Genomic DNA, 14,536 nt, shown 5'->3' with positions numbered 1-14,536 from the left:
TTGGTTATGTAATGAGTTTGAGACCAGCTGAACTAGAGAACACACACACGTCTAGAAAGAAGGACCAGAAGGGAAAAGAAAACACAGAAAGGAAGGCTTGTGACAGCTATCAAGAGAAGGTTGCTGAGCAAAAGGGCAGTGGTTTGTGTGAAATGAACGGGAATACGACACCAAGGATCTGAAACAGAACTCTGGTTTCCATTTGAAATATGACTCCCGGCGGGAGTCTTGCCCTCAGCTCTCAAAGAAAACTGGAGGCGGTCGGGTTCATCAACCAAGATTACGCCCGACCGCGTCGTAAAGTGTTTGGAAATCTGATGAACATAAGTGGACCAGGGCAGCCGCTGCCCCGGCTCAAGAAAGCACTCCGCCGGGAGGAGGGCCCTGCGGCGTCCAGGCGGGAGCGGGCGCCGGGGCGGAGCTGCGGCGAAGCGACAAGTCGACCTTCCCCGCTACCGCGGAGCTCCACAACCCTGCACAACCGCTCCGCGACCTCTAAGTACCTCCACCGGACCAACAGCCCGCGTCGGCTACGTCACACAACGTCAGGGGTGACGCGAGGTTGGCAGGCGGGGTCAGCGCGGGGGCGTGTCTGGGGCGCGCGCCGAGTGAACGCCGCTGACGTCGGGCTCAGGTGCGCGTGCCCGCCCGCTCCGCCGCCTGCTCGTCCGCGTGGCCCAGGTGGCGGCCCGCAAGCTCCAGGTGGCCGCGTCCGGGCGACGAGCAGTCCCCGCCCGGCAGGCAGCGGGAAGGAGCCNGGGGCTGGCCTCACGTGACAGCAGGAGGTCGCGGCGGGGACAGCCAGCCCGGTGGGCCAGGGCTGCACCGGGCGAGGCAAGGCGTCCGGCCGCACCCTCGCGGGCCAGGCGGGACCTCCCCGCGGCGGCGCCCCGGCTGCCGTTCCCCTTTCCGCGGCTCCTCCCGCGCGGAGGCGAAGCGGCTCCTGCCCTGGGCCGAGTCCGCCAGTCCGCCGGCGGGCATGGAGCGCTATCCCCGGAGCCCCCGCGCGGCCCGCGATCGTACGCCCTCCGATCCTCGCTAGCTCTTGGCATTGGGCCTTTTCTCCNCCACCCAACCCGGTCTTCGGAGCCTGTGGCGTTGTGATTCGGACGAAATGGAAGAAAAGGAGCGATGTGACCCCTTCGGTTCTGCCCTCCTGCATTGAGGCCTAGTTGGCATCTGCAGAGAGGAAAACACGGCCAGGAACGCGTGGTGTTTCTTTTTTTCCAAAGGGGGTGGGAGGGGAAGGCGGCAGCCAAAGGGAGGAATCCTACGTTTTATATGTTTTTTTTTTCTTTGTTAATTCTGCACTTTGAAAGTGTTGGCTAAATAAACTAATCCAAAAGTTATTTTTTCCTATCGAGAAGACAGAAAAGGTAGATTTTTTTTTGTCCCTTTTGATTCCAACCTTTCCTCCCAGTGACAAAGCATAAATCATGGACACCAGAGAATAAATAGGTGAATCTCAGGAATCTGAAGACAGAGAAACCTAGACTTTCCTCAGGAGGGAAGGAGNGGAGTGTTTAGCGGCTCTGCCTGGAACCTAAATCGAAAAACATGAGTTGCGTGCCATGNAAAGGAGACAAGGCCAAAGCTGAATCCTCGGACCTTCCCCAGGCAGCACCCCCACAAATCTACCATGAGAAGCAGCGNAGGGAGCTCTGTGCTCTTCATGCTCTCAACAACGTCTTCCAGGACAGCAACGCCTTCACGCGGGAAACGCTGCAGGAGATTTTCCAGAGGTAGGACTCCCCTGCTTGGCATCTCGATCCCCCCACTTCTTGGTATTTCTGAATTTGTGTGGGTGGTGCAGTGTCTCAGGGACAGAAACCTTCAAACCTACAGGTTTGGAATTTAGATGCAGGGGGCAGGAATGAGACACACAGGAATGGCAGGCTGATAGTCACCATCTATGGTCCATCTGTGGTGGACTAACCTCAGTTGTGCTGTCTCCACGGCTGTAGTCAGACAGAGGACTCCGTGTGGCATGTGCTGTTCCCATTTGTGATGAAGACAGGGCTCTGTGGAGCTCCCTAAATTCCTCCAAATAACCCGACAAGCCATGGGTTCGGTTGAGTTCAGGGTCCTATCTCCACGGTGATCACTGCTCTATTGCCTCCCTAACAGACCTGCCAAAAAGGAGTTTCCAATCTAGGAGGGATACAAAATACATCCACATTCAGCCATCTGTTACCAAAGGTGGGACATGGTGGAAATCTCAAGAAAAGTATACCCACAATGCTTAGCTGTTCTGGGGCCATGTGCTGCCTGCCCATGGTGTCCTTCATTTGTTCTGTGTGACTTCCCTCACAGTTGTTTTACTGATAGAGAAATGAATAGAAAGGTCAAGTAATTTGGTCAGAGTAGCTTCTGAACCAGCTACGCTGCGATTAGAGCAGACTCCAGCTCTCTCCTGCTGTGTGATAACTTTAGTGGGGCTGGTGTGAAGTTCAATGATAAGAGTGCTTGCACATTACGTAGGGGGTCCTAAGTGCACAGTCCCTAGCACTGTGTCCCTAAAAGACCATAGAACAAATATGCCACTCTACAAGTGGTCCAGGGTACAGTTTTATGCCCATTGCTTTGGTTTCTGAAGTCTTGTACCGAGGGCCTTGAGAGTTAGTTCTGTAGTGTCTGACTGGACCCAGCAACATGACAGAAGTTCATAGCAGCTTTGACAGTGAGCCTGTCTTACCCCTCCAACTGGAAAAGACCTGAGGACAGAGAGAGCTCAAGGATGCTTTAAGTGGTGTACCCCGAGGTCCTCATTTGGAGCTGAAGTAGCACCGCACAGGAACATGAGGTCCAGCTAGAATGTTTGGGGTGATTGGTGTGCCTGAGTGTGGACCACCTAACTTGAAAGAACTACAGGAGTCTCTGAGAAGAGCTGTATCCTGAGCGCTCTTACAGAACTACAGTGAGAGTAATGACTCTCTAGTGCCAGTGAAAGCTCAGAGGGCAGCAGGGCCGATGTGCCCCTTGCTCTCTGTAAGTACAGCTCACTCCTCAGAAGATGAAGCTCTAGCGGGTAAGAAAAGGTGTCTTCCACCACCCAGTCATGCGACAGAAAGGAGAGCCCAAGCTCCTGAACAACTTCCCTTTGGCCAGCTGTTAATGTTCTTCTGGATAGCTCTGAATTGTTTTCTCATCCCTAACCAGGGAGAAGGAAATGACTGGCCATGGGCACCTGAGTGTGCTTGCTACTTGGTAGTGAGTACTGACCATCTTAGAGCAACCTTAGCCATGGCCTGGGAAGCCCAGACAGAATTGCTGTCGTTTGCCTAGTTTTACCCACCAGTAAATTAATGTCAGGTTGTATGTAGTTAGTCACGGTCAGGTTGACAGATTCTGACGTCTGTGAGTCTGGCTCCTGGACTGACAAACGAGACACTAACAAACCAGCTCTTTGCACCATTCTGAAGACGCTCTGTGCAGCCGCAGAGTCCTCACACCCGGCTCGGGAGGTAGGCACTGTTGTTTCCTATATTCCAGATGAAGAAATTAGGATGTGGAGTGTGTATTTGTTAATATTGAGATTTCTGCCAGGCTTTATAACCTCCAGAGGGCTCCTCCTGGCTTCTTGCTGGAAAATCTCAGAGACGTAGGAAGTTGAGTAGCTGCTTTTCTGGCTAGTCAGTCAGCAGGATTTGGGGTCTGGGCTTTATATATCTGGATAATTGGGCATCTCTCAGATGTGTTTTTCCTGGATGAATGATGCTGAGTACCTGCCAGTCACCGCATAGGACCAGGGCCCTGTTGCTTTTGAAGCTTTTGCAAATTGCAGTATATCTCTGTGTTCCCGCTCAGTACAGTACAGGTACGGGCTGACCAGTAAGAAATTTCCAGAAAAGGAGTTCTATTATAGAGCATTTTTACTTGTAAAGGTTCTGTGTAGATAAGTAGGGACACTTCTCCCAAATGTATATAAAGAACCTGGAGAAAATGGAAGAAAAGGTGAGAGGAGGAAGACCAGCCACTTGCAGTTGCCAGGTACTAGGAGGCAGAGAAGACAAGCTGAGCGGGGCACCTCAGAGCTGTACACATGACCGAGGTCCAGAGAGAGCCACAGACACTGGGACAGACTCTTTAGAAACTGGCATTCAGAGAGACACTGACAGAGCGACCTGCAGGTTTTAAACCGTGGCTCATGAGGGGCAGAGTCGGGAGGACGGTGTGGATAAGAGCTGTTTGTCGGGAGGAAGCTCATCCTGGCAGTGGAGCCAGTTAGAGGAGGAGGATACAAAAGCAGGATAGAATCTGAAGAGAGTTGTGGATGTGGGATGACTCATGTGCGGGAGAGAAGTGAGTTAAGAATTCAGGACTGGGCTAATGCTGATTAGCAACAACAGGCAGGGCAGGGAAGAGTCAGATGTGACTGAGGCTGGGTCCAGGGGAAAAGAGCCCCGATGGCAGACAAGCGTCATTAGAGCATGTGTCTCGCCTCGTACACTGGACCACGTGTCCGTCTAAACTTGGAAAATAAAGGGCTTAGAGGTGCACTCATAGAGGATTGGACTTAAGGCCTTAGGCATGTTCTCGAGTGTTCTGCCATTGTAGGCCCTCAGCTTGCAGAAGCATTTACCTTACTCGTCTGGGTGTTTTGCCTGTATGAATGTCTTTGGACCACGTACACGTGTTGGATCATCTGGAATTGGAGTTGCAGGTGATTGTCAGCAGCCACGTGGGTTCTGGGAACCAAACCTGGGTCCTGGGCACCAAATATTAAAGTCTAGGGGTTGGAGTAGCTCATCCATGCCCTTGATGGGCATAGCTGACACTTACCTACTCCTATGTGCTTTATTTAGAAACATCAGGAAATTCTGATGAAAGAATTAAGGAAGAAAAAATGTTGATTAAATCTCTCCCTTCCCTCCTTTTCTCTTTTTATTAAAATCCAAAACACTGCCATAGCAGGCCCAGTAGTAACTTTGGAGTGGACTGAGAACATAGTGGTGACCTAGGCTAGAACCCACCTTAGAGCCCCCACTTGTGTTTTTAACGGCAAACAGGAGAAGCTTGCTGTGAGCTCCAGGGTGTCTGTGGAAATGGATGAGGCAGCACCTACTATATCCAAGAGGCTCTGCTGGAGCAGTGTGGGGCCGCAATCCCAGGCAGGCTGTTCAGTGTTGTCTTACAAGGCTGGATCCTCTCTGTGCCACCGACCAGCTGTGCGTGACTGTGCAAGTCACTGTAACCCTTACACCTCAGCTTCCTTGTTTACAGTACCTAAAGATTGTGAAAGGATTAAATAACACCCATGAAGCAGCTAGCCTAGTTGGACAGTCAGTTAGCCTTAAAGTCAAAGAAAGGACTTTTGTCGGGCAGGTACCGGGTCACAGGGGTAGACAACCCCTCATCTTCAAATGACCATGAGTGAATAAAAATGGGTGCAATGAAGAAACCAAGATAGCTATTTCGTGGTAAAGGAAAAGTTTATTCCAGACCGCCTCGCTGTCTCTTAGGAAAGCAGAAATGACGGGACTTGGGGGCATTTCCGGGTCTTTCAGGGGAACAGGTACTTAGGAGGAAGGGTGATCTGTAAACTGGGCTATAACAAGAACTTACTGAATAGAGCTCTAAGGAGCCTAAAGGCTAGCATAGACCTTGATATGCTAATGGACACCATAGGCATATATGTTAGTGGGAGGCCCCTTTTGCCAGAGATGATAAGGTTGCTTATTTTTAGCAAATGGAAGCTAGTTTTTCCAAGTCCCCGGGGGATGGGGGTGCTGGCTTTTGTCTAAATGCCAGCCTTTGGGAAAAGAGATTTCTTGGGACCAGACAACTAGCCCTGTAGAATGGAATGGAAATTGTTGTTAGCAATTCCTATATTGATCAGTTTGGGATTTCTTTGAAAGGAGATCTAGTAGTCCAGGCTGGTTATGTATTGGAAGATGATCATGAGTTTCTGCTCCTCGGGCCTCCACCTCCCAAGTTCTAGACAATAGCCCCATGTCAACATAGGTCAGCTCGGCGTGTTTATTAGATGCCAAGGCCTGGCTGAAAGATAGTACTAAAAAGGTTTCAGGGATACTGTTTGCTTGAATGTACCCCAGATGAATTCTTCAGTAATTAGTATTGATGATCTTTGGATAAATTGGTATTATGTGGATCCTCTGAGTCTCCCTCCATTTTCATAGAATCAAGAAGGATTCTAAGCTGTGGGATTTGGCTTGTAGTCAGAAGCAGGATAAACTATTAAAGGCCACATAATTTTCATGCCTGAAGTGCACTTCGCCCTCTGGAGAGGACAGCAGCAGCAGCTGAGCAGGGTGGGGCTTGGAGCGGGCTAAACTTTGGTGGATCTGTAGGAGCCCTTGCTGAGCAGGGTGGGACCTGGAGTGGGCTAACCTTTGGTGGATCTGTAAGAGCCCAGGCTGAGCAGGGTGGGACCTGGAGTGGGCTAACCTTTGGTGGATCTGTAGGAGCCCAGGCTGAGCAGGGTGGAGCTTAGTTTTGTCAGCTGTTAGTGTTGATGGACAAGTTGGTTAAAGTCTTCACACTTGTGTGTGATGTTGTGGCACACGCCTAGTGTTCCCAGCACCTAGGAGTTGGAAACAGGAGGATAAGGAGTTTTAATTTATCTTCAGTTAAATAGTGACTTTGAAATTAGCTCAGGCTACACGAAACCTTTTATAAGAAAAAATTTACCACTTTAGAATTAAAATACACACACACACACACACACACATACATACATACATTTTATCCTATCTGGGTGTGGTGATACACACTTTTAACCCCAGCACTGGGAAGGCAGAGAGGCAGGAAGATCTCTGTGAGTTCAAGGCCAGTTTGCTCTACAAAGTGAGTTCCAGAACAGCTAGGGACTACACAGAAAATCCCTGTCTCAAAATAAGCAAACAAGCAAACACATGAATGAATGAATGAATGAATGAATGAATGAATGAGTGAATGATCCACAATCATGGCTGCTTTCTGTAATATTGCTGCCAGGTTTCTGGATGGCTACCAGAAGGAGCTTTTTTAACTTTCCTTTTTTTGCTTTTGTTTTGTTTGAGACAAGGTTTCTCTGTGTAACCCTGGCTGTCCTGGAACTCACTCTGTAGACCAGGTTGGCCTCGAACTCATAGAGATCCACCTGCCTCTGCCCCCCAAGTGCTGGGATTAAAGTTAAGTCCAGCCACTGCAAAGCCAGGAAGGAGCTCTTTGACAAGGCCAGGCTGGCCTGTTAGGGGGCCCTATTGCAGAAAGCCCCAAGACAGGTTACTGCTAGCTTGTGGAACTGCCTTATTCTCTGGCAGCTTTCACTAACATTCTCTGAGTGGAGACACGAGCAGCCAGAGTGTGGGTCCTCGAAGAAACATCCTAATCTTGGGCTGGCTTGCCTTCTTTTTGAGATTTCTTGTTCAAGTGCCCAATCCTGGGCTTTCTGGGTAATCGGGAGATGGGACTTGAAGCAAAAAAGAAATGAAAAGAAATGGGCACATAAAAAGCAAGTCTGTGTGGGTATGTGGCCCTGAGTGCAGGGACCTGGAGAACCTACAGGCGTAGGATCCCTAGGAGCTGCGGCTGGGTGGTGTGAGCTGCGTGGGGTAGATCTTGGCATCCACTCAGGTGCTCCAGGAGAGCACTTGGCCCTGGCTGGGTCTCTCCAACCCCATGCCTCAGGCTATTTTTCATAGAATGAGCTAGTACTTTTTCTTGTGAGGCGTAAAACGAGGCACTTACGAAGGCAGCTGCCCTGGTGATGGTGTCAGAAGTAAATGATCATTGCTTCATGTGTGGGGAGATGGTGCCTTTGCTCTGGAGATGAGCAGCTGAGCCCTTTTTCCTTTAATGTTGCTATTATTTTTAAATGTGTAGGTGGTGATATCAATTTTCTCCAGTAATGTCACTAGGTATATCAGCCACACTCCAGGGTAGGCCCCATGGTCAGGAGCAGTTGGCCAATATAAAACAGATTCTATATTTGCATTTTTTTTGTACATTTTTTTTCCTAATCTTTCTTTCTAGTTTGATTTTGTTGTTGTTGTTGTTGAGAGAAAAACCATGAAGTTGAGTGATTAGGGAGGTGAGAAGGATCCGAGAGGAGTTGGGAGTGGGGGGGAAGAGAATGAGATCAAAATATATTGTTTGGGGGCAGAGAGATGGCTCAGCAGTTAAGAGCACTGACTGCTCTTCCGAAGAGAGAGTCCTGAGTTCAAATCCCAGCAACCACATGATGGCTCACAACCATCTGTAATGAGATCTGATGCCCTCTTCTGGTGTGTCTGAAAATAGCTACAGTGTATTTACATATAACAATAAATCTAAAACACACACACACATAGTTTGAAAATAATTAAAGACATGAGTCAGGAAAATTCTTTTTAATGTGAAGGTATTTTACCTGCATGTACGTTTGTACCATATATGTGCCTGGTGCCAGCAGAGGCCAGAAGGCACTGGATCACTAGGAACTAGAATTACAGATTGTTAGGAGCCATCACATGACTGCTTGGAATCAAAACTGGTTAGGTCTTCCTTAACCCCTGTGCCAACTCTCCAGCCCTAAATCCCTGCAATGCCCAGTGTGCCAGTATCCCAGCACTGAGGAGGTAGCAGGTGGATCTCTGTGAGCTCGAGGCTTGCCTGGTCTGTTGATTTTTATTTGATGGGTATTTTGCTATTTTGGCTGCATGTATACTTGCGTCCCATTGTGTCCACTGTTTGTGGAGGCCAGAGAAGGGACTCAGATGCCCTGGAACTGTAGTTGTAGATGGTTTGAGCCACTGTGTAAGTGCTGGGTCATCCTTCAAGTCCCTCCACCCCCCTTTTGTCTTTTGGGACAGGGTTTCACACTGTAGCCCAGGCTGACCTGGAACTCTTGGCAGTCCTGCCTCAGACTCCTGACTGTTGGGATCACAGGTGTGCACCACCATCCCCTGCAACCGGAGAGTTTTATTTTATTTTATTTTTTGAATTAATTTTTTTATTAGGTATTTTCCTCATTTACATTTTCAATGCTATCCAAAAAGACCCCAATACACTCCCCCCCGCCCCCACTCCCTTACCCACCAACTCCCACATTTTGGCCCTGGCATTCCCCTGTACTGGGGCATATAAAGTTTGCAAGTCCAATGGGCCTCTCTTTCCAGTGATGGCCGACTAGGCCATCTTTCGATACATATGCAGCTAGAGACAAGAGCTCTGGGGTACTGGTTAGTTCATAATGTTGTTCCACCTATAGGGTTGCAGTTCCCTTTAGCTCCTTGGGTACTTTCTCTAGCTCCTCCATTGGGGGCCCTGTGATNCATCCAATAGCTGACTGTGANCATCCACTNCTGTGTTTGCTAGGCCCNNGCATNGTCTCACAAGAGACAGCTATATCTGGGTCCTTTCAGCAAAATCTTGCTAGTGTATGCAATGGTGTCAGCGTTTGGAAGCTGATTATGGGATGGATCCCTGAATATGGCAGTCTTTAGATGGTCCATCCTTTCGTCACAGCTCCAAACTTTAACCGGAGAGTTTTAAACCGTGTCAAGGGCATGTTTTATTTTTGAAGAATGGGGTTTGTGATATGGGTCAGTTGGCAGAGTGTTTGCTTGGCATGCGTGAGGCTGTAGCATTGCTAACACCTACCCCAAATCATCAGGGGTGCTATGCTTGAAGAAGTTTTTGATTTTATTTTAAGCAAGAGTTCTTAAAATTTTAGAATTGATCTCTTTGGGTCAAAGTAGATCTTTTTTGTTGTTTGTTTTGTTTTTGTTTTTGTTTTTCGAGACAGGGTTTCTCTGTGTAGCTGTCCTGGAACTCACTCTGTAGACCAGGCTGGCCTCAAACTCAGAAATCCCCCTGCCTCTGCCTCCCAAGTGCTGAGATTAAAGACGTGCGCCACCACTGCCCGGCTCAAAGTAGATCTTTACTTCTGGAATGACATGTTACTGCCTCTGGACCCCTCCCTTCCCGAGGAACCTGCCACAGTGTTCTTTCTTTTTCCATTGTGTGACCCATCTTTGATCCTATCACTTGGGAGGCAGAGGCAGACAGATCTATCTCTTTGAGTTCCCAGACAGCCAGGGTTATGTAGAGGGACCCTGCCTCAAAAACAAATGAACTAACAAAACCCACCATCAACAAAAAGACATGCTGACCCTCCTCCAGCCAAAATGGCTTCTTCATCTGCTGGCTTGTCGAGACTGTGAGAACAAAGTAATCTGGTTGGGAGTGTCCTCAGCACAGGCCTTACTGGAAAATGGAATTGCTAAAAGGAGCAATAAAAAGAAAGGCCGGGCGTGGGGTTGCACTCCTTTAATGCCAGCACTCGGGAGGCAGAGGCAGGCGGATTTCTGAGTACCTTTTCCCCCCCTTTTCCTTTTTTTTGATAGGGTTTCTGTGTGTAACCCTGAAGGTCCTAGAACTTGCTCTGTAGAGCAGACTGGCCTCATACTCAGACATTAACTTGTTTCTGCCTGTAAGTTTTTTTCCCCAATTGATCCTTTGTGCTTTTAATGTTTCTTTTGTTCAGGATACACATAGGCACACACACACATGTGCACTGACTATAGATGGGTTCTGCATTCCAGGGTAATATAGGCCTCATTCCTCTTCATTGCCTTTCATTTGGCTCTAGTTCGTGCAGCTATGCTGTCTGTCCCAGCCACTACACACATCTGAATAGTCAATGATTACAGAAGTACAGACCTTACAGCATTTAAATTGCAAACAGCAGGAGTAACAGTTACTACCTGTGTCATTTAAAACACCACATACCAATTACTAATGTTTTTTGCCTTTATAGTAAAGGTCTCACTGTTTAGTTCCCACTGGCTACATACAACTCACTACGTAGATGAGGTTGGACTTGAACTCAAAGACCTGCCTTGCCTCTGCCTCCTAAGTGCCAGAATTATACCTGTGTACCACCAGCACACCCAGCTTTGCCAGTTTTTTTATTATTATTATTATTATTATTATTATTATTATTATTATAAGGTTTGTGTCCAAGCAGAACATGGGCAGTAGGACTGCTGCAGTGACAGGCCAGTGCCTCGGAGAATCATCTCTCGTGGTCACTCCTCAACCTTCCTCAGTTGTTTTGCATCAGGAGGGTCGATCTCCAGGCTGGCAGGAGCCAGGCATGTGATGCTTGGGTAGAAACTTGTGAGACTGTTCTGCTGAGGGAACCATCTTCCAGGAGCAGTGCTGTAAAGTACTCTTCTGGTGGTACAAGCCTGGGGAGACTGGGGAGATCAACAAGCCCAAATGTTTCCTTTTCCATCTGTAGGCTGTCTCCGAACACTATGGTGACGCCCCACAAGAAGAGCATGCTGGGAAATGGGAACTATGATGTGAATGTCATCATGGCAGCACTTCAAACCAAAGGCTATGAAGCTGTTTGGTGGGACAAGCGAAGGTAGAAAACCAAACTTGATTTTCGGACAAGAACAGGCTGTGGTTCCTACCCCAAGTGAAGGGGGCAACCATGGAGTGTGGGAGCCTGACACCTTTTCTCTTCTGCAGGGACGTGGGTGTCATTGCTCTTACTAATGTCATGGGCTTCATCATGAACCTGCCCTCCAGCCTNTGCTGGGGTCCACTCAAGTTGCCTCTCAAAAGGCAGCACTGGATCTGTGTTCGTGAGGTGGGAGGGGCCTACTACAACCTTGACTCCAAACTCAAGATGCCAGAGTGGATTGGAGGCGAGAGTGAGCTCAGGTAACTCTGTGAGGCTGGGCCACTGGGCTTTTCGTGTGGCCTGCTGGGGAAGTTGGGCTAGTCTGATTATTTGACAGGAAATGAAATTCCTGTGTTCTGGGATCCTGTCCCTGTCCCCTTGGAATCATAGGGTTTTGGACTTAATTAGGACTCCATCCCTTTGATGAACAGGTTTCACGTTCTTTGATTGTAGCTTTCTGGTTTGGTGGGACTGACATTGTCACCTCTCCACTTAGACAACTGCCAGTTAGGAGAGGAAGATGACATCATCCAGGCATGGTTAAGTTGCCATGTGTCGGGTTTGTTTTATCAAGACAGGGTCTCTCTGTATTCCTGGCTATCCTACAACTCCCTATGTAGACTAGACTGTTCTCCAACTCAGAGATTGGGCTTCTGCCTGCCTTTGACTCCACACCCTGCCCTATGAAGTTTTTCCTTTTATTACTATATGTGTGCAGGTGCCTGTGTGCTCCTGGATATGTGTGGAGGTCAGAGGAGTTCCCAGGGCTGGGCCCCTCCTTCACTGTGGGTTCCTAGGGTCTCAGTCAGATTGTGAGGCCTGCTTGGCAAGTGCTGTACACCCAAGTTTGCTGCTGCTTTGTTTGTGTGAAGCTTAGTAACCACTAGAATATGCAGTGTTCTTGCCCTTATGCCAGTAGCCACTAGTGACAGGAATAGATGAGGATGTGCAGGAACTGAGACGAATTCTAGCAGGAATGGAAGGGTAACCAGTCACCCTTGGAGTTTTAAGATCGTCATGGGTGTAGCGTGGTGGTGGTGGGAGATACCCATAATCTACTTGGGAGGAAGAGACCGGTGGACCTCTGACGGGGAGGATTCTGGTGAATGGGTGGTCCCAGGACTGCAATCTGCAACTCACTGGCATCTCATTTCTTGCCTATTCCCTTTTCCATAGGAAATTTCTAAAATACCATTTGCGAGGTAAAAACTGTGAACTCCTACTGGTTNTACCGGAAGAAGTGGAAGCCCATCAGAGCTGGAGGGCCGACGTGTGACAGTTCTGTTTGACCCTCTTTGTCTCAACCCTCCAGACCTCTTTGATGTGCTGTGGCCTCTACAGTCCACTTCCCCAAACATCTCATTGGGTTTTCCCTTCAGATTTGCCAGTGCAATAGGACAGATGTGTGGACTGTCACAGAGCCACCCAGCAGTCTGTGCCTGGGGGAAGAAGGTAGGAGCTCTGAACACTTAGGGCAAGCCNTTGAACCCTTAGCTATTTCAGAGAGGGAGCCAAGGACGGTGTCCTTTGAGGGGGCTGGGTTATTTCTCCCTTTCCATGAGGTCTTGATACAGGCTCTGCTGGTAGTGTCACTGATGCTTCAGGCTCACAGAAAGGCCGCCCCTTTTCTCTCCTGTGGCACCATGGGGTCCGAGGACACAGTACACNCAGAGCCAGGAAACTGTCTCTCAGGAAACTGTCAAGACTCCANCAGTCACACTGCATGTCACCTGCAGTCCATTATGCCTCCTCTTGGTCCCTTTAAANCCCAGCCAGCCTTGGGGTTTTATAATAAGAGGCTCTGCTATTCCAAAGTAGGTGAATTGCACATCATTCTAGCAAGACAATGGTGAAAGATATGCCTAATACCACGTGGGTAAAGCCACAGTAGGGTAGTCACTGGTGGCTCTTCACTCTAATCGTGTCCCTANCATTTCACTACATTGACTGGGGAGGCTCTGGGACAAAAGACAATGAACAGGGAGAGTNCTCATAGTTGGCCCATTTTAGCAAAGTCAAACATCTACACTGACCTAAAATTCCACAGTTTGGGACAGAGTTGGGCGAGGAACTGCCANGAAGGTAAGCTTCAGGGTTTGAGACCAGTAGGCACGTCCTGAGCTCCAGAGCTGTGGCAGCAATCTCAGGTTGGCTGTATGCATCAAGCTAGAGCCTCTGGGTTTGGCGTCTGTGTAGTTTGACAAACAGGGTTGGCTCGCCCCACCTCAACTAGTTCTAGACCATTTTTTTCTCTTGTAATTTTGGAAAATGAGGGGAATAAGTACCATACCCCTATACCAATGTGTTTGTGGTGGCCTTCAAGGCAGGTGACCTGGCCAGCCCTTACCGATCCATGGTCTCTGCAGGTCTGAGAGCTGCCCCACTGGTCTGCTTCTTCTCCCTTGGCAGCAGAGCTACCTGGGGCTTGCATGTTAATCCTGAGCAAGCTTGTTGGGGTGAAGCGGGGGCTGTCTCCCCACTGTGACTGGAGTGCATGTTTACACCAGCACTTTTTCTGCACATGTATCTTCAATCCAACAAGGCNGTTTTTTATTCACATAGCAGAGGCCTCGGGTGGCTACTGCACTGCGCTCAGCCATGGTCATCTGCACCATTTTCTACACCAGATCTGCTTGGCACCATGGGGAACTCTGCCCCTGCACAATGACATTCCAATCACTACCAGCCAGAAGTTACAGCCGACCTTGCTGATTGTCACAAGCAGGACCTTGGGTCCATTGGCACTGTCGGTGATAGTAAGCCATTTCTGGGGAAGAGGAGACTCTCCCCTACAGATCTGCTTGGGCCTGTGCAAAGGGCACTGCAAACGAGCCACACACACGTGGAGTCCATGAGCTAGTGGGATGTACAAAGACGCTTAAGCATTTCAGGGCTGGTTCTGTTCATATCCAATTCTGGTGCTTAGGAACAGGGACCCATGTTAATGCCCCAGGGCAAAGCCCCACTCCTGTGAAGGAAGGGGCAGCTTGACCCTGACTCCCAGCAAGGGGCAGCCCTAGGCTTTGTTTTTCTTGCTTTATTCCCTTTTCTGTTGGCCTTGTGCTGGGTTTGTTTACAAAGATGTATTTTGTTTAACCAAATATTAAAAATGAAAAGCTGAACACAAGTCTACTC

The 14,536-nt window shown here is 49.0% G+C and overlaps 1 protein-coding gene across 1 annotated transcript; it reads left to right on the top strand.

Annotated features, from left to right (window-relative positions):
* The first annotated feature begins 558 nt into the window (after positions 1–558).
* Josd1 (Josephin domain containing 1) lies at positions 559–14,523 on the top strand. Its single transcript, XM_021183276.1, has 4 exons — positions 559–1,742; positions 11,231–11,359; positions 11,467–11,661; positions 12,578–14,523. Exons 1-4 carry the CDS (start codon positions 1,558–1,560, stop codon positions 12,675–12,677), a joined length of 609 nt encoding a protein of 202 aa, XP_021038935.1. The 5' UTR covers positions 559–1,557; the 3' UTR covers positions 12,678–14,523.
* Positions 14,524–14,536: the final 13 nt, after the last annotated feature.

Source organism: Mus caroli, chromosome 15 (assembly GCF_900094665.2).
Source record: "Mus caroli chromosome 15, CAROLI_EIJ_v1.1, whole genome shotgun sequence".
Taxonomy (NCBI): domain Eukaryota; kingdom Metazoa; phylum Chordata; class Mammalia; order Rodentia; family Muridae; genus Mus; species Mus caroli.
Note: the sequence above shows the minus strand (reverse complement) of the source record. Positions and strands in the feature narration are given on the sequence as shown.